This window comes from Tachypleus tridentatus, chromosome 1 (assembly GCF_004210375.1).
Source record: "Tachypleus tridentatus isolate NWPU-2018 chromosome 1, ASM421037v1, whole genome shotgun sequence".
In the NCBI taxonomy this organism is placed as follows: Eukaryota; Metazoa; Arthropoda; class Merostomata; order Xiphosura; family Limulidae; genus Tachypleus; species Tachypleus tridentatus.
In genome coordinates, this window is record NC_134825.1 from 178,255,952 (window position 1) to 178,283,631 (window position 27,680).

General features: G+C 35.0%; 1 protein-coding gene across 5 annotated transcripts in view; it reads right to left on the minus strand.

The window, feature by feature from the left end:
- Window positions 1-27,440, minus strand: part of LOC143231216 (cyclic GMP-AMP synthase-like receptor) — a 44,065-nt gene extending 16,625 nt beyond the window's left edge. For 2 of the 5 annotated variants that reach the window (XR_013016871.1, XR_013016872.1), the window contains exons 1-5: window positions 27,283-27,439; window positions 26,040-26,351; window positions 21,998-22,216; window positions 12,594-12,749; window positions 4,881-5,052 (exon numbers count right to left, since the gene is read on the minus strand). Coding sequence is in view for 3 of the 5 variants with exons in the window: in XM_076465833.1 (XP_076321948.1) it covers window positions 7,505-7,561; window positions 12,594-12,749; window positions 21,998-22,216; window positions 26,040-26,288 (681 nt within the window). In the remaining 2 variants the exon portion in view is untranslated. Of the gene's footprint in view, window positions 1-4,880; window positions 5,053-7,193; window positions 7,562-12,578; window positions 12,750-21,997; window positions 22,217-26,039; window positions 26,352-27,167 lie in introns of those variants that run through there. The other 3 variants (XM_076465834.1, XM_076465833.1, XM_076465832.1) reach the window with 3 other exon arrangements.
- Window positions 27,441-27,680: the final 240 nt, after the last annotated feature.

Below are 27,680 nucleotides of genomic sequence, written 5' to 3' on the forward strand. Positions count from 1 at the left end.
TGAAGGCAAATTAGGTGGAGAGCCCCTCTGTTTTTGACCATGTCTTTTTTCTTTATTCGAGGGAAGTCTTATATAATAATACAAACAAAAATAGAATGTTGCGGCACCCACTGACCCCACCCACCAGAAAGCCCTATGAGGAGATGCAACAAAGACACTGCTGCAATGCCAAGGTGTTGTGAGCACTATACCCAAACACCATCATAAGATATGTCCACAACCCCTGTTGAGAACATCCAACACTGGTACTTGGTTGATCCTAGCCCAAGTGGACCAGCCAATTAACTCTAGGGGGTAATCCCAAGGCTGCCCATCTACAGGAATTCAAGACCAAAGTGGAGTGTTAGGGTGAACCCCTCAACCACCAGGATCCTCTCCTTCCCTTCACAGGTTACCATACACAGCATACATGTGGGTGGATGTTTAGATCCCAGAGGAGGTAAACTGAAAGAACAGAACCTTCCCTGGGAAGTCCCTCACCACATACATGATTCCACACTGAGGGGGATAGAATAAGTCCATTAACACCCGTTCTAGCTAACATCTTTATGAATGTGTTTAATTATATAATTTAAAAGTATAATCAATCAAGGATTATATATTTTTTTTAATATATTGAAGGTACAATTGTTTGTTTTATTTCTGGACAAATGGTCAAACAGTGTTAGTATATTTATAATTGTTACACCCTAATACTACATTTACTCATGAGAATTAGTTATATTTTCTTGATGTAATGGTTAGTAGTGTAATAATACTTTTAAAATGAAGATGTTTATGAAGGAAACATATACTGATATTTCTTTAAATTTGTCATTAACTTAGCAAATATCAACAAAAACAGAAATCACAAAAACTATTGGCTAGAGCATAAATTAATTATAGTTCAAAATAAGAGCTGTATAAAGAAGTACACTGTCTAGAAACAGTATTGATCAAAAGAAATAATTATCCCATTAATGTTATTAGAAGATACACAAGAACTAATAAGTTGACAGAAAAAACATTCAATCAGATTATTTTTGTTGTGTTATTCCACAGAATTACAATCTTACAAACCGTGTTTCAATACTAGTGACAGGAAGAGCACAGATAGCCCATTGTGTAGCTTTGAGCTCAACTCTAAATGACTGATTATGACTATGTGTACTTGGCTTATCAAATATGACAAAAAGACCTATGAAAATAACAAGAAATATTGTATAAGCATACAATTGAAGATATATTTATTTTTTACCACAGTCTTAAAAATTATAAGTAAACAAGCTGCATTTGATGAATCACTAATTTACAGTGTAGAATGTACAGACTATAAATAATACCTATACTGTACAAAACCAGTAGGAATTTAAGTACTAGGTTAGAGAAATGTCAGCAAACTCCATCACATATTTATCAACATTTCTAAAATACAGAGTATTTTACTTCCACTGTCCCTAAGTTGTGAAGTACTCTGATCTCCACAATCTTTCAACAGCTGTAAATAGGAGAAAGAGAGAGAATGATTGCACTTAGCTGAGTGCTGGGGTTCTATACAGAACTGGTGTAAAACATATGAGATTTGCTGTGAGAAAAATGTCAGTAAGTAGCAGCTATAGCTGTCTTGTATATTGGTGCACCAATGGAGAGAGTTGCTGGTGATGTGTTTGGTCCTCTGCTACAGAGTAACACAGGAAATAGTTGCATTATTTTTGTGATGTACTATTTTACCAAATAGTTTAAAGCATGTCATTCCTTCCCAAAATACAGAATCTGTTTCAAACAAAAGTTCATTAACAAATTTGTTTCAAGACTTGGTACACCAATGGTACTTCACTTGGATCAGAGGCAGAATTTTGTTTGTAGAAATGTGTCTAATCCTTGAGATTAAGAAGACAAGTTAGCAGTGTATGCAGGTTAGCTTCAGAAAATATGGTATGAAAAGTTTCTACCATTACTGATGAGATAATGTAGAATATTATACGAAGTTACCAGCAACACACGATCATTTCTGATGTTTATGGAAGAACTTAGAATATCATTTTCATTTAATAACACCTGGAGGGCAACCATGAGCAAATGTTAAACTAAGTATGTAGAAAGATTAAGGAACATTACTGACATCATATGTGATTTCAGAAGAAAAATACTTAAACAATAATAAAAGGCTGCTATAATGTTAATTCTGATAAAATTGGATTCCATCAAAGTGAGATTATATGACTGCAAAATGTCTAAAACAAGGGTTAATTTCTAAAGTATGGGTAAACATACAGAGTGGATCTCTGAAGCATAGAGTTAATCAGACAGTGTTTTGGTTTCAGTTATTATAGGTAAACCACTCAACATACAGAGTGGATCTCTGAAGCATAGAGTTAATCAGACAGTGTTTTGGTTTCAGTTATTATAGGTAAACCACTCAACATACAGAGTAGATCTGTGAAGCATAGAGTTAATCAGACAGTGTTTTGGTTTCAGCTATTATAGGTAAACCACTCAACATACAGAGTGGATCTGTGAAGCATAGAGGTAATCAGACAGTATTTTGGTTTCAGCTACCTGCTTGTTTTGTTTCTTTTTTTAAAGTTTCACACAAAGCTACTCGAGGGCTATCTGCACTAGCCGTCTCTAAGTAGTGTAAGACTAGCAGGAAGGCAGCTAGTCATAAATACCCACCACCAACTCTTGGGCTACTCTTTCACCAACCAAAAGTGGGATTATTGACCATCACATTATAATGCCCCCAAGGCTGAAAGGGTGAGCACATTTGGTGCAATGGGGATTTGAACCTGCAACTTTCAGATTACAAGTCAAATGCCTTAACCCACCTGGCCATGCCGGGCCGTTTCAGCTATTGAATGGTCAATAATTAAGTTGTATAATTTTATCTTTTACATTAATCACAGTAATTTTACTAATGAGAGCAGTTAGCATGATTTTCTACAATTTGATACAAAGAAACATATTGAGTAGTAGTGCTGATACTATGCATCTGACTCAAACTGAAGTAAGCAGCCAAGTCTTTAAACTAATGATGTTGGTTCGTCAACCCCTGGTGCTATAATTTCCTCATCAACTTCAATTAAATACCAGAATAATTGGGAAGAGAACTAGCAATGACTGTTTTTGATACAACTCTTTTATATACACTGCAAATAATTTTTTCAAAATGATTCAGATGCAATGAATAGTACAGGTGGTGTTTCCACAACATCAACCTTTACCAACTTTCGAAAATTAACTAATCTAGCAAACACTAATTCCAAAATAGTTATAAGTTTACTTTACACACAGCTGATGAAAAAGGAAACTGGATTACAGATTTCCTGTTATTTTGATGGTGTTGCCAATGTTTCAGGTGGTGTGTGTGAACAACTTTCAGAAAAAGAATGAAATAAAATTCATTATGTACACTGTAGAGTCCATCTTTTATCTTTAGCTTTAACTAGTGAAGTCAAAAAAGTTCTTCATGTCATCAAAGTTTGAATGTATGTTCCACTAAAGCTCAGAGGTTGCTGGAAGATTCTGGACTAAAAAATGCAGAATCAGTCAAAGTGCAAAGACTTAGTAATTACAAATCTGCTCATGCCATCTTAACTCATTACTGTTCAATAATGATGGCCTACTGAAACCTAAAAATGGTGCAGATTTAACACCATTAGCAAAAGGTATCTTCACAGAAGTGCAGAAATCACATTTTTTTAGTTACCCTCATAGTTTTAGATGAGGCTTTATTTGCTGTATCTAATCTCAGCAAAAGTGTATAAAAAGAAAACTTAAACCTGTCATTAGTTGGTCAGCTTGTTGCATCAACAATAGCATATTTTAGAGATACAGTATATTAAAGAAAACTCTATTGCTATAGCTGTCACAGATTCCAAAACAAAAACTTCTGGTGTGTGGCTGATTCTTGAAAATGAGCCAGAAATGCAAAATCTTCAAAATTCAAAAACTTAAAAAAAAAGGTTGACGCTTCAACAGACAAATGGAGCACCAAATCAGTAATCAATAGACCTCCCTGCTTCCAAACAGTCCATTCAATGTGCAGTTTGACATACAATGATGCAAAGAGAATAAGAGACTTATTTGATAGACTGGATGCTGGTGTCATGGAAGCTGACTTGAGCTTCTTCCAGTATGAAATAAGATCAAAATAAAAAATGTCGATTACAGCAATCTTGAAAAATTAACCGGATGGGTGATGGGGTGCCAGGTTTGACTGCTGGAGTTGAGCGTGCTTTCAGTGGCATGAACCATATTTTAAATTAGCTTAGAAATCGAATGGGGCAAGACATGCATAAAGGTTTTATGAAGATTGGCATGGATGTTTTTTTTTTTTTTGAAATTTCGCACAAAGCTACTCGAGGGCTATCTGTGCTAGCCGTCCCTAATTTAGCAGTGTAAGACTAGAGGAAAGGCAGCTAGTCATCACCACCCACCGCCAACTCTTGGGCTACTCTTTACCAACGAATACCTATACGCCCCCACGGCTGGGAGGGCGAGCATGTTTAGCGCGACTCGGGCGCGAACCCGCGACCCTCGGATTACGAGTCGCACGCCTTACGCGCTTGGCCATGCCAGGCCGAAGGCATGGATGGACCTAAAGTACTTTCAGACACCTTGTTGGTAAGGGTTGTCAACTTATATACATGGAAAACAACAGCAACGAAAATCAAGACGCATTCATTTGCTCTGAGAGTAACTACAGTAAACCGTGCGATTTTTTTTTTCTTCTGGTAAATGGAAAAAATTACTTCGAATACCATAAACAATAATAATATTTCATTGTAAGTTTGAGGGGTCACGTGCGTAAATTACAGTATTTCCCATTTTGTAAAGAAAATCTGCACATAAAGGTAGACTTAAAAATGTTAGCTAAGTCCATACGGTTTCCGCCTTACCTTGAGAAACTTAATAATAGTTTTACTATTGTACTGGCAGCCTTTTCGTACATTATTTTATTTTCAATTTCTGGAAAATGTAGTCGCCAAAGTCGACTAACATCAACATCTTTTGGTTCTTGATGGCTGGATATCTTTCTATATGGTTTTGGTATTAAAACCAAGACTGCTCCTGCAATCAAACAATATATAACATTAATTTTATGTAAAATACAAGAAATTTATTTGTAAGTATAATGAATAATAAATATCGAACTGAACTAATTTTCTTATATATTTCACTAATAGTCATTAAGTTCGAGGAAAGTATGACATATGTCTACCATGTTTCTTCCATTTCCACATTTTTAAAACAACTTGTGAAAAATATGAAAATAGGCAACTTTTTAACGCTTGATATTAAAAAATAAAATCAAATAAATATTATTGTATTATTAATTTTTAAAATATGATTTTAAAGTTAGAAACTGATTATAATAATTCACACTCTAACAACTGTTCATAAAATTCATGTATATATGCAGTTATATTTATTGCCTTTAATCTTTAATCCGGGCCGTTTGATTTGATCTGAATTTGAATGAATTACATTCATGTTCACATCTGCCCAACTTTTTCATTTCGGGACAGGTCCCGGCCTTTCTTTCCTCTGCTGCCTTTGCCTCCACCCAAAAGAACATTTAGTGAGACATTCTCCACCCAAAAAGTCAAGAATAATAACGATAATTAATTTATTAAAATAATAATTAAAAAAAACAACAACAACACTTAATCTTAATAACAATACACGAAAGGGGACGAAGAGGAACTACAAAGTTCCTGAACACCCCAGTTGGAGAGAGAACTCTTCTGATTTCTCTCTCTCTAAACTGAACCCCTGCCACGTTAGTTAGTAGTAGTAGTAGCCTTTAATCTGGTATTCACGCATAGCGGGGTGCTCAGTGTTGGTTCGTCGGTTTTCGTCTTTCTTGCCTGCCTGCTCATGATCTCGTACGTAATATCAGGATAATCTAGTCCGACGTCATGTTTTTTACTCGGGTCGCTTCATCAATATTCTCAAACCAAGAGTGGGGCGAAGAGAAAGTTCATCTCTCTGAGCACCCCCGGTTATCTCTATCTCCTCCGGCGATAGAGAATTTCAAACCGAAATTACTGTCAGTTTTTTGACCTTAATCCCTGGTGCTTAGAGAGTTCAAAATTTAAACATGTTCAGTCTTTCAGCCGTGGGGGTGTTATAAGTTTTGGCCAATCCCACTATTTATATGTGAAAGAGTAGTCCAAGATTTGGCGATGGGTGCTGATGACTAACTGCCTTACCTCTTGTCTTACACTGCTAAATTATGGACGGCACTGATATAAACAAGCCAAACTGCACAGTATATCCACAACGACAGCAGTCACTGCAAGTTTTGAGGCATTCAATTCAAGTCACGTTCACTGCATTTCAATCACTCAACAACCACGTTTTAACACCTTTCCATCCTGCTAGTAAAGACTAAAACTCACTTGAATAAACATCGGTTTCTGAGCGTCGCTGAATGTCTTTTAAGCTATGAAAAGATCTGAAACTTAAAAATAACTGCCAAGTATTGTATTTTATTGTATGCCAGCAGAGACTCATGCACACGTACATGTCGCAATAATCTGTAAAATAATCAATACGATGTGAAACACAAATAATCAGCACGTGTTTTATTTTTCAATTTATATTCGTATTTATGGTACCATTCTAGAAGAACGTGTGGTACTCGAGCTCAGTGAGTGTTTCACAGCGTTCTCTCGTTTTCTTCTATGTCCAAATTCAGGGTATTGAAATTATATATCCCTCAATAAAAATATGGGGGGTTGTACGTTACAATGCTTGCCAGATCGACGGAACGCTTTAGACAGGGCGTCATTAGTTACTCTTTGGAGGCTTTTTCTTCTCTTGCTTGACGTTAGAAGCTTTTACCTGCAGGATCATTCAAGCAAAGATATATATATATATATAAACCTTTTCTTCTTTTTTGTGGTGAATACATTTCCGTTACTCTTCAACCCATATGTAGAACGAGAGAAAATATACATTAATAAACATTCCTTGACATTTAAATCTAATATACCTGCCAAATAAAACTAAATGTACCACTAATTCTATCATGCCCTGAACTATGATATTGGGCAAAAAGCCTCGGGGGCACTGGATATAGCATATATCGTATATTGTGGGTGGCACATCAAAGTATGATACATTTTACTATGATTTCACTCATGGATTTGTAACAACTAAAACAAAATGCCGCTACAATGATAATGAACCAAGAGTAATTTATTAAACAACAGAGATACAACATAAAAATTTCAAACATTTAGAATACAAGTCTTATCACATACAAAAACAACAGTTGATAAATATCCTTACTTGTTAATAAGCAACAAAACATATTTATCGAGTTTATTTATTTCAACAAATAAAGAAATTATAAAAGAACAAGAAGAAGAAAAGCTTAATTAAATATAGCATAAACATAATTAAACATAACATTAATTAAACCACTTCTGAATGTGTATGTGTCTGTTTTTCATATAGCAATGCCACACCAGGCTATCTGCTGTGTCCACTGAAGGGAATCGAGCCCCTGATTTTAGCGATGTAAACCCAAAGACTTACCGCTGTCCTGGGGAAGGGGGACAAACCAGTCCTAAAGATCAATAACAATATCGACTAACAATCAGCAGTAATTTGATTTAACTACATATCGTGAAGTAATACGTTTAAACTAAAGGCAAAGTATTCATTTAATGGTTAGACTATGAGAACACATGTCATGTAAATAGCTAATTTACACAATCTTTCATAATATTAACATTTGTACATCCCTGCCAGGAGACGTTTGTGTCAGTTTCGTAATACAAACATGCTCTAGCAAAAAGGTATGTAGCACTTTAATATCATTAAATATTACCCTCAGATTACGAGTGGAGTACCTGGCCATGTCGAGTCGAATCCATTGTGTTCACAGTGATTAATTACGTGTTAGGTGATGGGATCCTGAAAGAATGCAGGTTTTTAGGCACAGTAAAAACACCTGATAACGATTTTGAGGTTTTTGTAGTTTTTTTAACTCACAATGAAATAACCTAACATTGGTATGTTAATAATTTTACGACATTGTGCTCAATTTATTACACTATGTAATACAAATTTTGTTCCTGGATAATTGCATATGTTGTAAAATTACAGAAAATGGCCATTATTCCCTTCAAACTTTGCTTTTGTGACCTAGATAATGAAATTTAGAAATTAACCTATTTTCTATGTAAAAACTGTCAAATTTGCACATTTTCATTTACATAAGGTCTGAAAAAACAACATATGAATCAAGATTTGCATCTATTCATACTGAAGTTACGCAAAAACGTTTAGAAGTGAGTAGTTTTTCGAGATTTGCGACTGTAATGTAAACCACTTTCACGTATCAGCTCCCACATAGTCTCCCATCATGTTTTCATTATACGCTCCCAGGTCACAAAAGCAAAGTTTGAATAGAAAAATAGGTCTTTACCATTTACTTTAGGTCTAAGCAATTGAGAAATAACACTTTCTACCCAGGAACAATAAAAAGTAAAATTTTGTTACATAGTGTTATTCGACTCTGTCTAGCATATCATCTGTTCGCATGTTGCGGGTTTCTTTCCTTTTTCATAAAATATAAAATTAAAAACATCATTCATAACGTAGGCAGTGCAATCTTTGATTGGTCGTACCATCTGCTGTAGTCCTCAGTTTTGCCTATTCAAAGCTTGCCAACAATAGCTTGGACCAGAAAACCATAAATAATATATATATATATATTATGTAGAGGAGCGAACAACGTTTCGACATTCTTCGGTCATCGTCAGGTTCACAAAGAAAGAAAGAGGTAACTGACCTATAGCTGATCACATATATATGCAAAAACGGCTCGTTTGGGCTGAGAAAACACTTTACATAGAAGAGCGAACAACGTTTCGACCTTCAATGTAAAGTCTTTTCTCAGCCCAAACGAGCCGTTTTTGCATATATATTTCTCAACAAGTGGGTTTCTCGTCATCACTGATTATAGCTGATCACATGTTTGAAAGGGGTTGTGTAACTGAGTGTCGGAATCTAGAGGGCGTGCTTAGATGTTTAAATATATAATTTTATTTATTTTATTGTTGTTATTTATTATATTATTTTTAATATAGGTATAAAGTTGTTCCTTTGTATTGGTTTATTTTGAGTTGTTGTATAAGTAAGGCTTCTTTAATTTTGCGTTTGTTTATGTTTGTTTCTTTATTTAGTATTTCAGTGTTTGCTATGGTTATATTGTGTTTATTTGACTTGCAGTTTCGAAAACGTGTGAAGGTAGCTTTTTATGTTCTTTGAATCTGGTTTCCATTTTTTTACTTGTTTCTCCAATAAAGAAGTCGTAGCAGTTATCACATAGTATTTTATAAATAATGTTGGTGTGGTGTTTGTCAATGTAGTTTCTACATAGTATAGACCTCAGTTTTGTGCCTGGTTTTGAATAAATTTGGTATTAACTGAAATGTCATATTTTGTTACTAGTTTTTGCCAAATGTTGGCTATTTTTCTGCTGATGCCGGGAATATATGGTATGCAGCAGTATATGATATCGTGATTTTTTGATTCGTGAGATATATTTACTTTGTTGGTTGATTTTGCTTTCTGTCTAGGTGTGTGCGTATAATGTTTTCTACGGTTTGTGGAGGAAACTTATTGATGTTGAAGGAGTATTGTTTTATTTTGTCTAATTCATCTTTAATTTTATCTGATGAGCATAGTTTCATGACTGTGTTTATTTGGTTTCTTAGTGTGTTGAGTTTTTGTTTTGTTTCATGTGCTGAGTCCCAAGAAATGTATAGTCCAGTATGGGTGATATTTTCGGTGGATTTATGTTTTGAATTGTGTGTCGGTTCTTGTAATTTTGAGGTTAAGAAATGATATTTGATTGATTTCTTCCTATTCACATGTGAAGTTAATGTTGGGATGTATAGAGTTAATGTGATTTAAAAAATTAAGTATGTGTTCTGTAGATCTGAATCCCGCAACCGTGTCATCTACATATCTGTACCAGTATAGTGATGGATATAATGCTGTGTTAATTGCTTGTGTTTCAACTTGTGTCATAAAAATATTGGCTAGAGCTGGTGATACTGGATTGCTCATGCTTAGGCCATTTGCTTGTACATAGTTTTGGTTGTTGAACATGAAGTTTGTCTTTATCGTGGTGAATTCTATGAGGGTTGCTAATTGGTTACTGGGAATGTCTATAGATGGGCTAGGGTCTCGGAAATAAAGTTCTAAGGCTGTCTTGCAGGCTTCAGCGGTTGGAACTTCTGTAAAGAGGGATATGATATCGAAACTGGCCATTAAGGCTAAATGATTAAGTTGATTTAGATTAGACTTGAAATTAAAAGAGTCTTTGATGAACGAGCTTGCTGATGTTACATATTTGGAGAATGCCCATGCTATGTATTCACCAAGATTGTAATTAAACGATTCATATGTGGACATTATTGGTCGTAATGGACAATCTGATTTATGAGGTTTGGGAATGCCGTGTATTTGTGGTGTGCTTGAGTCGGTTTTGTGAAATTGTATTGGCTTTTTTCATTTTTAGTACTATTTTGTTTAGTTGCGTTTCGTGTGTCTTTGTTAGATTTGTGTGTATTGGTTTAAATTTGTTAGTATCTGATAGGATGTTCTTCATTTTTTGGGTGTATTCATTCGTGTTCATTATGACTATAGCGTTTCCTTTATCTGCTTTTAGAATTTTTATGTTTTTGTCTTGTTTTAGGTTTTTAATGGAATTAATGTCTCTTTTTGTAAGATTGTTTTTCAGCTTTCTGTTTTGTGAAATTATGTTGATGGTTTTGTGAGAAAATTCTTTAAAAAATCGTTTAAGATGTTGTTTTTAGGTTTTTCTGGAAAATATAAATTTTTAATTTTTCCAGGGAAGTTTGGCTGTTGGATGTCAATAAAATTGTCTAAGTTGTCTTCTTTCAGTTAGTTGTTTTATTGTTTTTGTTATAATATAATAAATAATAATAATAAAATAAATTGCATAGATTAAAAGAACATAAAGTCACCTTTACACGTTCTCGAACACTGCAAGTCAAATAAACACAACATAACCATAGCAAACACACCAAATACTAAATAAAGAAACAAACATAAACAAACGCAAAATTAAAGAAGCCTTACTTATACAACAACTCAAGCCCAAAATAAACCAATAAAAGGAACACCTTTATACCTATATTAAGAATAATATAATAAATAATAATAATAAAATAAATAATATAAAATTATATATTCAAACATCTAAGCACCCTCTACATTCCAGCACTCAGTTACATAACCCCTTTCAAACATGTGGTCAGTTATCGGTCAGTTACAACTTTCTTTTTTGTGAACCTGACGATGACCGAAGGATGTCGAAACGTTGTTCGCTCCTCTACGTAAAAAATAAAAAATCTCAACCCAAACGAGCCTTTTTTACATATATATTTTTCTCTACATGTGGGTTTTCTCGACATCACAAATATAAATAGGCCTCTTATAATGGCGATGCCTGGATACCATATATAGGGTTTCTGAATCCTTTTTTAAGTAAGCATATGGTATCAAAATTGATTTAGATATGTGAATAATAATATGACAGTGTTTATAACACACCACTAAATAATGTTCAGCAAAAAACTGTTTAATAATTATATGTATTTACATAAAATGTGTACCACAGACTCTATTTATATTGTCATAAATAGAGTAAAATGACAAAATGTAATTGTGTTAAATTATGAATCTTCAATTCTCTATTTAAATATTTCATTCACTTGTTAATGACATACATATTAACTTTCTGGTTCCTTTCAACACAAGATTTCTTACTTTCTCTTGACTTTCATTCAGTTGTAATTAATACATTTTGTTAATTGCTTGTTCGTTGACCTTTATATACTGTGTTATAGATTATTTGGCCATCACAGGAATATCACAGCAAGGTTTGTTTGTTTGTTTTGGAATTTCGCACAAAGCTACTCGAGGGCTATCTGTGCTAGCCGTCCCTAATTTAGCAGTGTAAGACTAGAGGGAAGGCAGCTAGTCATCACCACCCACCGCCAACTCTTGGGCTACTCTTTTACCAACGAATAGTGGGATTGACCGTCATATTATACACCCCCACGGCTGGGAGGGCGAGCATGTTTAGCGCGACGCGGGCGCGAACCCGCGACCCTCGGATTACGAGTCGCACGCCTTACGCGCTCGGCCATGCCAGGCCCATCACAGCAAGGCTCTGAAACATTATGCAATATTATCCACAGTATTTATAGAGACATATTCATAAAGAAATCCATCACGTTTCTACGAATTTTTGTATTTTCTGGAAATTAAACAATTTAAACTAAGAGAAATATGTTGTGTTTAGAAAATGTAAATATCATATAGAATTTATGGTAATACTTTATTTTCTAAAGAAATCATTTTAGTTACCACATATTATTTGTAGTAATTTATCCAAAAAAAGGAAGCATTGATTAGTGATATACATCATTGTTGAAGTGAAAATGATTTCTTTATGATATAACACATTTTAAAGTAATGTGTGAAACACTATCTGCTATTCATGGGTATTTCTGATTTCTAATGAGTTTATTATAACCTACTGGCATAAAACATACTTGTTGACAATTTCCTTCTGGAAATAATTTTTCCATCCCACTGGGCCACTCGGGAGTTTTGAATTCCAGTGATGGAACCAAGTCTATCTCGATTTGTTCATCCTTTCCGATACAAACATACATAGTTTCAGCTGGACCATGTCGACTTACGGTAACCTAAATATATAGATGTAAGGAATAGTATTAGTCTGTGTATTTGTATAACTCATACAAATATATAGATATAAGGAATAGTATTAGTCTGTGTATTTATATAACTCATATAAATATATAGATGTAAGGAATAGTATTAATCTGTGTATTTATATAACTCATATAAATATATAGATGTAAGGAATAGTATTAGTCTGTGTATTTGTATAACTCATATAAATATATAGATGTAAGGAATAGTATTAGTCTGTGTATTTATATAACTCATATAAATGTATGCTGCAGTTAAAAGTTTGTAAACGTCAGATATTGTATAAAAGATGTGTACAATGAGATTCATTCTTAATCCCTGGATTATTAACATTGTCTCTATCTCCCTGACTAGAAAGCTGTTCCCACTTTAAAAACAGCCATTATTGAGATAGTTGGCTGTCACGTTTGTTTCTCTGTACAGCTATAGAGGATCCGTGCATTGCCTGATAAATCAACTTCAATATCGAATATACATTTTTTTCTTAACAAACAGTTACTATCTTTTTATTATTATCTTAAACCTTTTAATTACTGTATTTCCCAAAATTTAAACAAAAGCTCAAATATCACAATTTTATACCACTGCAACATGGTGGCGCAGATCGCTTACTCACCATTTCATCCAAAAGTTCTTGTTTGTTTGTTTTTGAATTTCGCACAAAGCTACTCGAGGGCTATCTGTGCTAGCCGTCCCTAATTTAGCAGTGTAAGACTAGAGGAAAGGCAGCTAGTCATCACCACCCACCGCCAACTCTTGGGCTACTCTTTTACCAACGAATAGTGGGATTGACCGTCACATTATACGCCCCCACAGCTGGGAGGGCGAGCAGGTTTAGCGCGACCCTCGGATTACGAGTCGCACGCCTTACGCGCTTGGCCATGCCAGGCCCTCCAAAATTGACTTTTCCTGCAAAATATACGCTGCCTTAAGCATTAGAATTCTACTAAATGTTTACGTCTATTGTGGAGCTTACAATATAAGCTGTTATTTTCAACATTAAAACTAGTAAGCAAAAACAAATGAGTATAATCACACTCTTACAAGTTATTACCTTTACTTAATTGCATTTCAAATAGGCAGTCATGATAGATAGCTCCCAACAATTAACTCTAACATTTGTGATTTAGAAGCCATACAAACATCTGTTTGAAAATGGTCATGTTTAAGAAGACAAAATATTTTTATTGTACATTTTATGTTGATGGTGCACTGTTTGTTTGTTTTTGAATTTCGCACAAAGCTACTCGAGGGCTATCTGTGCTAGCCGTCCATAATTTAGTAGTGTAAGACTAGAGGGACTCTCAGATTACGAGCCGCACGCCTTAACACGCTTGGCCATACCGGGCCAGGATAGGGCACTGGTAACATTCCTATACTCTACTAGGCTGATACATATAATTTTGAATCACCAGTCTCCAAAAGAAATAACACACTGGATTATGGTTTACTAAATAATGTTATTTGTCTGCTGGATAAAACTTAAATATCCCGGTCGTAAAATATCATGTAATTATAGGACTGATGATTAAATTTTACATAATATAACACACACCAATGATGAACTTGCCTTTTTTTTTTTTCATTTCACTATAATGGTCGTAGGGTGTATACATGTATCTATCTATGTACGTGACAGAAATAATAAATGCAGTGTTGCCCCATCTGTTGAATGACACCATAAACAAAAAAATCCATAAAAATTTCACACCTTGGGTATTCAAGATTTGCACAGAAAAATGACTACGGTATGTACAACAACCACTTATTTATCACAAAACAAAATTTCAAATAAATGTACTCGCCTCGCAACAATAATACAACTTTCACTAGGACTGTACGCTAGGGTTTAATTATATTTGTATTAAGAATACAACTTTCACTAGGACTTACGTTAGGGTTTAATTATATCTTTATTAAGAATATAACTTTCACTAGGACTGTACGTTAGGGTTTAATTATATCTTTATTAAGAACACAACTTTAACTAGGACTGTACGTTAGGGTTTAATTATATCTTTACTGATGTAATTTATAAATATAGCACTAAGAAGTTTTTTAAAAAGTTATTTTTTTATAAAAGTTACCACTTTTAACGTATAAAAATATTACAGTTAATATCATCATAATATGAACACTTTTCCTGTACAGTATTTCCCAGGAAATTCCTTTTTTTTTAGAAAATGTTACCTTTTTCTAATTTTTTCATATTAAGGTATGAATAGTAGATTAGTAATGAGAAGTACAAACAGCCAACTGTACTGCGACGTTTTTACTAATATATTCAATATTCACTTTATCAGAGCCAAGCAGGGATCCTTAGATCCGAATGCCATGGCTGCAATATATAGATTAAATGCCCAAGAATTTTGATATAGGGGTAACTGGAGTACCCAAAGAAAACCCATTTTACTGGTCGGAACAGAATAAAGCCCGACTAGTGCTTCAATGAGTAACCAGTGAAGGTGTAAGAATGTGAAAAGAGTAGATTGAAGCTATACACAGAATACAATACATTAAATTTAGGGATAGAGGTGGTGTGTCAGTGTTGTCATGTATAATGATAAAATGGGATAGGTGTTTACGCCAAGATTTGGGGGGGAACAACAATTTTATGAAAGTTTTATGAGTGATTTTTTTTTTTTTTTTAGTATTTAGTAGCAAGTTTAGTTAAGAGTTCTTGCATGGTTGTGTGTTTTTCCCCGTAACATGTATGTGTCTAGTGTGGGAGGCGGTGGGTTAGGCGTATCTCTTGGTTTTGTAGTGTTGATTCATGTTGCATGTCACAATCAAGCTATAATATGTTAACGGTGTAATGAATGTTTTGTATAGATTTTTTTTTCAAGTCTGCATCGGTGAGTGTGATGGCTAATTTTATGGAAGTAGACTATGAAATATGTATGCCAAGTTATTTTATGGTTTCAGAAACAGCCACGAGGCTAGAGTAAAAAACTGTAAATAACAAATTAGGATGTAGAAATGTGAGTACCACAGAACAGGAAACAAGAGAGGGTTAACATTATATCACTTCAAATTAGGATGTAGAAATGTGAGTACCACAGAACAGGAAACAAGAGGGGGTTAACATTAGATCACTTCAAATTAGGATGTAGAAATGTGAGTACCACAGAACAGGAAACAAGAGGGGGTTAACATTAGATCACTTCAAATTAGGATGTAGAAATGTGAGTACCACAGAACAGGAAACAAGAGGGGGTTAACATTAGATCACTTCAAATTAGGATGTAGAAATGTGAGTACCACAGAACAGGAAACAAGAGAGGGTTAACATTAGATCACTTCAAATTAGGATGTAAAAATGTGAGTACCACAGAACAGGAAACAAGAGAGGGTTAACATTAGATCACTTCAAATTAGGATGTAGAAATGTGAGTACCACAGAATAAAAAACAAGAGAGGGTTAACATTATATCACTTGATGGTTTGTGTGTGTGACCGTTGTTGTGCTCATTCCTATTTTATGTTTCATTTTGAACTTTAATCCAATTGTAGACCTGAATTAAGTTATTTTAAAGGAAGTCCTTCAAATATTCAACAAATTTAAAAATTTAAAAAATCAGCTGTTTTAATCCAATTCTTTTGCCCCACCCTCTACCAGTCAGATATTTATAATGTCTCCCATTAGGAAAGTATGATTGTCGGAGTTTTCTGTCTCACTTCTGATATCAAAAATCTCTCCTTGACCGGCATGATAAGGTGGTTAGGACGCTCGGCTCGTAATATGAGGGTGGCATTTTCGAATCCACGTCACATCAAACACACATGCCCGTTCAGACGTGAAGGCATTATAATGTGACGGTCAATCCCATTATTCGTTGGTAAAAAGTAGCCCAAGAGTTGGCGGTAGGTGATGATGACTAGCTGCCTTCTCTCTAGTCTTACTCTGCTAAATTAGCACCGCTAGCGCAAATAACCCTCTTATAGCTTTGCGCAAAAATTCGAAACAAACAAACAAACATCCCCTTATGATGTCATATATTTCGCAAGGATTACGTCATTCCATTAAATTACCTGTACTTGGTTGCTGAAATAAAGTTCACAACATAAAAAAATAACTATATACACCTTTCATTTAGTTTGAACAATTATCAAGTTATAAAAATCACATGTAAACTACTCCTGTAACGTAGTTCATTCATTGATGGATTATTTCAAACTATCTGGTGAAAAATACTTAGCGTTCGTTCACAGAACAACAGCGAATTAGCTTTTTTTCCTTAACGTACTTAGAAAGCTTGTACGCATTGTAAGCTGTATGATCTGAAACGTCACGCTACTTAAAAATAACCTATTCTTTTTTATTTACTTTATAGGCTACAGATCGGCAACCAAAATAATAATAACAAAATACCTTTTTTTATTCAAATCTGGTAAAAACGTAAGATACTGAGAACTGGAATGCATGTAATTTTACTAATTGAACAGCGAGAGAGTTAAGGAACCACAGGTTTCTGATCCCTGTTGTAGACATTCACTTACAATCACGCTCACTGCACTAACCGAAACACCTTAACCAACACGCACACAAAAATTGTCACTCTACAATGTTACTTAGCTTATAAACAGACTTGTCATATCTATATCCAACCCCAGGGGTGTAGATCCTGGGGGGAAATGGGGGATACATCTCCCCTTTATTTTAGGTGGGGAGTATGGTGTATACAATCATACCCCCCCTACAGTTTGGTCTGTTGAATTGTTTTATTGCATCAAAGGCCTACAAATTGTGTGTTTGTTCTTGTGATTCTCGTGTTCTTACCAATCGAATTACATAATTATGCCTAGATGTAGGCTTTTTCAGTAGCCGAAATGTACATCTTTAATATAGGCGTGCTTCTAAGCTTTTCGATCTAAGCGATAGTTCGTAAGTATCAGTCAGTAGGCCTAAGTAAACATGCAAGGCTTGCAAGCACAATCACAGAATCTACCTACGTCTTGTACGTAGTGCAAGATTAAGTAAAATTTTCATCACAACAGATTGAACAGAGTATGAAATTCGAAAATATTACTCCCAAGCGTAAACTCCTGTGATCTAGATTTGGCAGGCCATTTGTAGCTTGCAGCTACATCAATCTCATGTGTATATTGTGCGGTTTTCCTACGCCATTTGTTCTTATGCATGTCTAGTCGGTTTAATTGTCGAACGCCTTACTCTCCTTAGCTGCCGAAGTCGCTGACCATAGTGTACCTTTAGTGTACAGTTAACGACAGGTTCTGGCCGCTCGGATCCAGACGCGCCCTACACCCCCCATCCCTCAGCTCCCTTTAGTCTGAGCCTCGATTTTACAACAGGGCTCATTAAACCTGTGTTTGTGGCCCTCATTAATCCATGAAATTTCAGATTATCAACGTCATCTAATAAAGTGCTGGTGCTTTATGGTAAAAGAACAATATATTCTCTTATCATAGATAGTAAAAATATTGTATTTTCTTGTATAATAAGAACACAAAAGGAGCGATTTCAACGGCCTGAAGCCTCTACTCGAATTGTATTGCTAGTTTTTGTTTAGGTGTTTTTATTTAATAGACGTCCTCATAGACATTATATCACAACGTGTTTGATGAGCTTTAACAGGAATATGATGTTTGTGATTGTTTAAGTATTTTTCGAGAAACATGCAATTACTTATGTTGTAGCTAGCACACATTATTGTCCCACGATGCCCAGGCGGTCAGTCGGCTCGGTAGTCACTGTGAGGTTTGCGCGTTCGACTTAAATACATTGTACAGTTCAGTCCTACTTCCATTCTGTTCTTTCTTCGTTCGTTGTACGTTAGAGTTTTTCAATAAAGACTGTATTTTAACCTGATGAGCCATCTGGGAAACACATTCCAATTATGACAAGCAAGCGTCTGAAACTTTCCGATATTAGACAGTTCTGCAAGTCAGTTACTAGTACTACAAGTGACAATGTAGATGTAGATAATCCAACAACCTCAAGCAAAGGAATAGAAACTTGCCATACAGAGGAAATACCATGTTCATCAGAGGACGAGTCTGAAAATGCTTGTGCAACTATTGCACATCATGGACCACCAGATAGTTGTGAAACAAGTTTGTGCAGTAATGAAAAATCTGACACTCCACATATACAGTGTGGAAAGCCATATCATCCAGACGCACAACTAATACCACAACAGAAAGCAAAATATCAAAATATCAACTTCCAGGGCAAGTGGTTTGATGAATTTCCATGGCTGCCCTTCGACAATCAGACTCAAAAAGTCATATGCTTTCATTGTGCCAAGGCGGAAAAAATTGTAAAATGCCTTTTTACAAGGAAACGTGAAAGGCCAGTGGAGTATACCTTCATATCCACCGGTTTTTACAACTGGAAAAGGCAAAACAGAAAGAAATTCAACGAACACCAATTCTCCTCTCAGCACAGATTTGCTATATCTCCAGAAGGTTCACTTGATGTAACTCCAGTGACTTACAGCTACATGATGGAAAAAAGAAGCAGCTGGAAAAATGCAAAAGAAATCTAGCCAAAATATTCAGAAGTTTATGTTTCTTACTGCGTCAAGATTTAGCATTACGTGGACATACTGATACAGAGGTGAACTTCCTGCAGTTAATGAAGCTCCTGGAAGAGGAAGATCCTGAGTTGACGGCCTACTTTTCAAAGAAAACCACATTCACATCACTCCAGGCTCAGAATGAAATAATGGAGATGTTCAGCCATCAGATACTGAGGAACATAACACACGAAGTGCAGCAAAGTAAAATCTTTGCATTAATGGTTGATGGTACTAAAGATATTACAGTTGCCGAACAAGAAGCAATATGTGTACGATACTAGATGAGAACCTTGACGTCCATGAGACATTTTTTGGTTTGTACAGTGTTTCCAATACAACTAGTGAAACAATATCCTCGACTATACTTGATGTACTGACTAGACTCAATCTGTTAGGATTAAGAACACAAACTTATGATGGAGCCGCTAACATGAATGGTACGTACAGTGGATGTCAGGTAAAAATAAAAGAGAAGCAACCGTCAGCTTTGTTTTTTTCACTGCAGAGCACACAAGGCTAATTTAAAGTGCAACATGCAGTTGAAGCTTGTGAATGTGTTCGAGATTCTATCCAGTGAGTACGTGAATTTGGTGTCTTGCTTCAGAGGTCATACAAATAAAAGACAATCTTTGAAAATATTGTATCGTCAGATAACCACAATGGTCCAGTTAAATACATCCGTCCACTGTGTCCAACACGCTGTTTGTGCCGCCTATCTGCAATTACATGTGCTAATGATCACTACAGTGACATTGTTGATTCTTTGTCTGAATTAGCAAATGAAAAATCAGATGTAGCAGGGAAAGCACGAGGTCTGCTGGACAGATTTGACAAAGGAAAGATAGTTTTAGGTTTGTTGATGGCTCAACATCCATTAGCTGCATTAAAGGAACTAAACCGTGCATTCCAAGCAAAATCAGCGACGGTATCTGGCATGATTGAAGTATCTGCAATGACAGTTGAGCAATTGCGGGTATTGCGAACAGAGGAAAATTACAACAAGATATTTGATGAAGCTGAGAAAAAGGTTACTTCCCTTGATCCCTATTGAACATCACAGGTGATGGCTCAGCACACCATTCTGCAACAGCTAGAGATTACTACAGAAGCCAATATTTTGAATTTGTGGACACAGTCATAGAACATCTGACCACTAGATCCAATGCAGACAACAATGACTTGAGGCAATATCTGGTACTTGAGAACATGATCACATCTGGCAAGATTGATAACACGGTTATAAACTTCTATCGAGAAATCTCTGCACAACGGCTCGAGTTTCAGTTGCCTATGTTCAAAGGAACAACAAAAGCAGTATCTCTGAAAGGTGGGGAGGATGCTTACTGTAAAATGCATGAAATAAGCCAGCAGATGTTTAGTGAAGTGTTTCTTCTCATGAAAATTTTGCTTGTATGTCCAGTATCCAGCTGCGAATGTGAACGCAGCTTTTCTGCATTAAGACGGTTGAAGACGTGGTTAAGGTCAACTATGTCTCAGTGCCTCAACCGTGTGGCAGTTTATCACACTCACAAAGATGAGGTCGACAAGATAAATATAGAAGAGCTTATGAAAGAATTCATAAACAGATCATCACAAAGGAGGTCTACGTTTGGGAACATGTAGACTAGAGGACTAAATGAATCTTACTTCAATGAAAAGTATGAATAATTATGTGCTACATTGTATTGATGTGTAATTTTCAAGAGTTCACAAAGACATTTTAATTATTTTTATCAACAAAAAATATAGCCTTTGGTCAGGCTGTTCACTATTACTATACTATAAATATAACCTTTAGTCGTACTGGTTACTATTACTACTCTCTACTAAAAATATAACCTTAAGTCAGGCTGTTCACTATTACTATGCTATAAATATAACCTTTAGTCAGGCTGTTCACTATTACTATACTATAAATATAACCTTTAGTCAGGCTGGCCACTGTCACTACCCTTTGGTTTGGTTTGTTGTTAAATTTCGCGCAAAGCTACACGAGGGCTATCTGCGCTACCCGTCCCTAATTTAGCAATGGAAGACTAGAGGAAAGGTAGCTAGTCATCATCACCCACCGCCAACTCTTGGGCTACTCTTTTCACCAACAAATAGTGGCTGAAAAGGCAAGCATGTTTTGTGTGATGGAGATTCGAGCTCGTGACTCTCAGATTACGAGTCCAGTGCTTTAACCAGCTGGCCATGCCGGGCTCACTACCCTCTAGCAAAAGTACTCTTTAGTTCGGCTGGTCACTGTTACTGCTCTGGTGGTAAGTTAATACAGTTTCTTAGGTTGAGAAATAGAAACTAGTTTTCCCAGAGAACAGTTGTTAACATGGTATACACCTTTTAGGAAAAATAATACATATTTCTAAATCTACACACTTGATATGACTAGAAAAACAAATATTATTGCAGTACTAAAGATATCCCGTAACAACAGCCTCCAGGAGATCCAGAAATATGAAAGGTCTTTCACAAATTCCGGATAGCACAAGAATAAAGTCAGTGTAGTTCAAAGTTACTTATATCTGCACGCTGTGCATCAGTTCAAAGTTATTTATATCTGCACACTGGGCATCAGTTCAAAGTTACTTATATCTGCACACTATGCATCAGTTCAAAGTTACTTATATCTGCACGCTGTGCATCAGTATACGTGTTGCTAGTTTTAATGAATAACTTACTTTTGAGAAACTCCAAAAACCTGATTTATTTGCTCTGTCCACAACACTCTGAATCCAACTCCTAACTTTCATAGGACAGAGATAGTTTTTGCCATCAAAAAACTTCTCCATCCCTTGATATTTTTCTGGATGCGGGTGTTTTGACATCACTTTTTCATACGGAATCTTCAGACGAAATCTTGCAAACGATGGGGGATTAACATTGTTCCCTGTTTCTATCTACACAAAAAAGTACATTTTATGAACATGCTACAAATAATCACTTTAACTAATTTGTTTTGCAGTAATAGGTTGTATTCTACTCTATATGTTACGGATTTTTTGTACATGTGTTTTGCACAATTTTTCTAAACATTGACCAAATACTATAAATTGCATCAGTTGTTTATACATGATAAAAGCGGTACTTATAACAATTGCAAAGATTTGTACATGAATCAAAACATCATAGTAGATTGATTTGAATTTTGTGCAAAGACACACGAGGGCTATCGTAGTAGAAGTTAATTTGTTTTTATTTCTTACCCTTGTTAGATGACCAACCTCCTTCCTTTATAAAATCATTGAAATATAAACTGAATAAACTAGTCAAGCCTAGTTACTTGAAAATGGCTCTTCTGGTACACTGCGTAAGTAACTAACCTTCCAAACAGTAAAATGGGCTTCAATACTAGTATTTGCATGATTTAGATGTGCTGGTAATAATGGCGTCTTCTCGAAGATTCCAAAATAAAATTATAAGTAATAATTTCATTTATAAAAGATATATGTTTGAAGAAGTTAAAGTATTTATTCAAAAATCAAACAATTTTCAAAATGTTTATAGCAATTATTTTTTTAAATTTATCTGCTGACAACTAAACATTATCCATAAACAACTTCTTTATTACAAATATTTAAATATCTTTCTTAATTGGGAAATGACTACTCTACGTAATAAGATACACATAACTATACTATAGCGGACTCACACCACTAGAAACTATGTTGGGATAGCTTATTCTTTTTGTTTTTCTGTACAGCATATGGTCCATCCTAGAACCTGCTAACTTCGAAGTTTGTCCTTTCTTAGAGCGGGAATTATACAGATACACCGCGTTAGTAGTATGTATATGATCATATATTGGCAGAAATAATTAAACCTGACTTTCACCCAATATGGACAGTCCCTATAGTATGGTATGTACCCATTGACCTTAAAAGAACAAGATTTATATGACGTGTATCACTAAAATGATTTCCACCAGTATATACCGGTACCATATGCTAGCTCCTTGGTATATAGTTAAGACAGTACATGGGGTGCTAGCTCCTTGGTATATAGTTAAGACAGTACATGGGGTGCTAGCTTCTTGGTATATAGTTAAGACAGTACATGGGGTGCTAGCTCCTTGGTATATAGTTAAGACAGTACATGGGGTGCTAGCTCCTTGGTATATAGTTAAAACAGTACATGGGGTGCTAGCTTCTTGGTATATAGTTAAGACAGTACATGGGGTGCTAGCTCCTTGGTATATAGTTAAAACAGTACATGGGGTGCTAGCTTCTTGGTATATAGTTAAGACAGTACATGGGGTGCTAGCTCCTTGGTATATAGTTAAGACAGTACATGGGGCACCATGACAATTATTTCAGACCCCAAATTTATGTTTATTCAAGTAGAACTTTAATGACATGTCGTTGGTACAGGAATATGAGAATTCTAAAGAATGATAAGTGTTCTCACCCTGGCTCACTCAGTTGTCAACAGGGATTAGTAAAGTATTGCCATAGTATTAAAATTTACATTTTGTAATCAGATGGAGAAATTAGTCTCATAAAGTATCTCTTGTCTTGACACTTTTGCACACTACTGTATATCTAATGGTATTATGCCACACACTGTAAAATATTTTGCGTACATCAACAAAACCTCATGTAGTGGTTTAATAATCGTTAACCTACTTCAAAAACCTCTTTCGTGTTAAATGATCTATGGTTTGTATGCGACAAGAGTTTATATGTTTATAAAAATGTTGTTTTCTTCACAGAAGTACGAGTCTCTTACCATAACTCTTTCAACTAGTTTACCTAAACAACGAAGAAAACTAACTTGGCTACCAGTTTTCGAGAATAACTGTGATAACGTTTTTTTTTTTTAAGATACGTGGAAAGTGTCTTGTTAGTAGTGATAGATTTATGAAACTGATTAACTGATATTTCTTTTAAGAACACATTTTCTGATAATCAGTGATGACGAGAAACCCACTTGTTGAGAAATTTATATGCAAAAACGGCTCGTTTGGGCTGAGAAAACACTTTACATAGAAGAGCGAACAACGTTTCGACCTTCTTCGGTCATCGTCAGCTTCCGGTCAGTTACCTCTTTCTTTGTGAACCTGACGATGACCGAAGAAGGTCGAAACGTTGTTCGCTCTTCTATGTAAGTGTTTTCAACGAGCCTTTTTGATATACATTTTCTGATACTATCACGTCCTGAGGCTTATTTTATTACTGTTTCAAACTGGTCTTTATGTCAGTTTTAGAGACCTTTCTATTTAATATGTTGTCGTTGTCGACAAGTGTATATTTAAATAATTGACTGAAAAACTTCGTTTATATATATTTGGATGTTACAGTACATGTTTGTATAGTGTTTGCGGTTATTACAATTAAAACTTGGAAAAATACAATATCTCATTTAATGCTTTCTTTGCCATCACTTACAGGATATTCAGACCTTGACAGCTACATTAAAGAAAGATTACTCATACCTAAAAATCTCCCTACTCGTAACGACTTGCAAAACCATTTTGATCTAAAGTTATTCTAAATTTATAACTTAAAACTCAATTCCTTTGAAATACATATTTATAATATTTAGTTTTCTGTTTCTTTTATCCTTCAGTTTACTACTTCTCTTAATAATTAAATAAAGTAGCGGTGAATGATATTACAGTTTAGTTATTAAATAATCTTTGTAAGACGATTTTCACATTTTGCTGAAGATGGAATTAATATATTCCAAACCCCTCGAACCTTGTGATTCAAATGTTTCGTCAACCGTCTTCATCTTTATTAGTAACATAAAGCTAATTTATATGCTTTACTGGAATAAAAGTTAGTAAGCTTGAATGTTAACATGTATCAAACCTAAAAAAATCAGTCTGTATTGTGATCTTTCTGAAATAGCTGTTGTATTAAGATACATTGACACTCGGACGGAAAGCCTAAATTTAAGATATATTGACACTCGGGCGAAAAGCCTAAAGTTCCCGTAAAACATAGATTCAGAAAAGAAAAGAATAAAATAAACAGTTAGTAAAAAACAACAACAACAAGAACAAATTTAGTTTGAAATAAAATGAATTATTTATTTACAAACACAGTGTTTTGTTACCAAAACTTATTGTGTGTCATCAGAAACGTAACTATGGAAAAACTTGATGTAGACACCCTAGCCGAAACAGAGAAAGGCTATACACAATCGAAAGCCAAGCCAGATGTATTGGTTTTTGTAGTGCCTGTTTGAAAACGCTACTTTACACTAGTTTCAGACGTAAGAGCAAATTTACAATCAGCATGTACGTTATTAAGCACATGCTAAAGCTTTGTGAACATTCAGAAAAATATTATATAAATATACCCTACTCAATATGTTTTCTATGTTTTCTACGCTTATTACTGATGTGTCAAATTCATAAATATTTTAGTTATTATTCTAAGCAGTCTTTAGAAAATTCAGTAGTTCCACCTTTTACTTTTCGCCGATTTAAAGTAGAAGCAATCAACAAAGCCCATGTCACTCTTGGGGCACTTTCATTTAACGTTGAATTAGGTTTTAATCATTCTCACAGTCCACCTACTCCCCCATAGTAAAGAGCGCGTTTTTGTAGCAACTGGACACAAATTACGAATAGGGGCCACAAAATATAAAAATACAGAATTAGAATAAATTCTAACAAAAGGTGGCACCACCACTCAATATTTCATTCCATAATTATAATAAACGATTTGAGTAACCAGACTATTAATATATATAAAACCAAAAATTTTAATTTACCTCTCTATCTTCTGATTTGATAGGAAACTTAAGAACCAGGTTCATATCAAATTCTGAAGGATTAGAAACCCTTAACCCTTCATAATAGCTTCCCGTGAAGAAGATTTTCTGATAAAGCTCGTTAAACAGGGGATCCTGTTCCTTCATCTTTGTTATTAAAGCTTCCAGAAAAATCTTTAATATCTCGTTATTTTCCTTCTCCTGTTTTCTGTCAATGTTCAACTTTGATTTTTGTATTTTATCCAGCATAGGGACAAGTTTTTTTGTTGATGTCTTCTAGTGATTGGTTAGTCTGTGCCATGATCAATTATCCTGATTTCACAAATAAAATAAAACCTGATTATGAAAGCATGCACATAAATATGCAAAGAATAATTACACGAATGATGTTTGAGAACCTATATTCATATCGAATTTTAATAAGACTTAGAGCTATTCTACTTTTCTGAAAATTACCATAAAGCTTCTATCTATAGATTAATAACTTGTCACTAAGTTGTAGTAAGCTTCTTATAGCATGATAGACCGGCCTGGCATGGCCAAGCGCGTAAGGCGTGCGACTCGTAATTCGAGGGTCGCGGGTTCGCGCCCCCGTTGTGCTAAACATGCTCGCCCTCCCAGCCGTGGGGGCGTATAATGTGACGGTTAATCCCACTATTCGTTGGTAAAAGAGTAGCCCAAGAGTTGGCGTGTGGGTGGTGATGACTAGCTGCCTTCCCTCTAGTCTTACACTGCTAAATTAGGGACGGCTAGCACAGATAGCCCTCGAGTAGCTTTGTGCGAAATTCCAAAACAAACAAAAAGCATGATAGACTGGGTTTTATTTTTAGCTTAAACAGAGAATAGCTGATTACTCTAAGAACATGCGTAATCTTGAACTTTCTCTATATTTGCAATTAACTTTATTTTGAAGCGTCTATCGTACAAATCATTTCATTGTGATAAATCTAAGTAACAATAATACATGATGAATCATGTATTACACAATCAGTGTGTATTGTGTAAGTATGTATATAAATACGCATATTTAAACATACTTCCAAACATTTGGCTTTGCAGTTTGAAAAATATAGGCATATAAAAACTTTAATATCCAAATGACTTAAAAATTAAAAATACTCTCCTCACCTAATTAAACGCTGTATTTTATATACTCGAAGTATACTTAAGTCTGTTGAGAACGGGACTACGCTAAGTCTACAGATTAACAACGCTAAAAATTAAAAGCAGCGGTTCGAATCACCTAGGTAGTCACAGCAGGTATTCAAAGTGGATTTTCTCTAACACAAAGAACCTCTGCAGGTAGATGCAAATAACTTTTTGTAACACACTTTAAAGTATTGATAACGCTGTTATCAAAACGGTTACAGCCAGATAACCCGTGAATTGAACGTTGTTGCAATACATTAAAGGTATAATGTGTATAATGTTATAGTACGCTGATAACATTTTGAGATATAGTCGTTAGAAGTCTAGATACTTATATTACTGTTACCCTTAATTAAAGTTTTTCAATCGTTGAAAAATTGTCAGAATTCTCAAAATAAAGAAACTCCAGTACTAGATGTGGAAATTTTTCAGAATATCCCTCTGTCCTCAAACCAACTAGCAACGTATAAATCAGCAGAAAATTGTAGATAG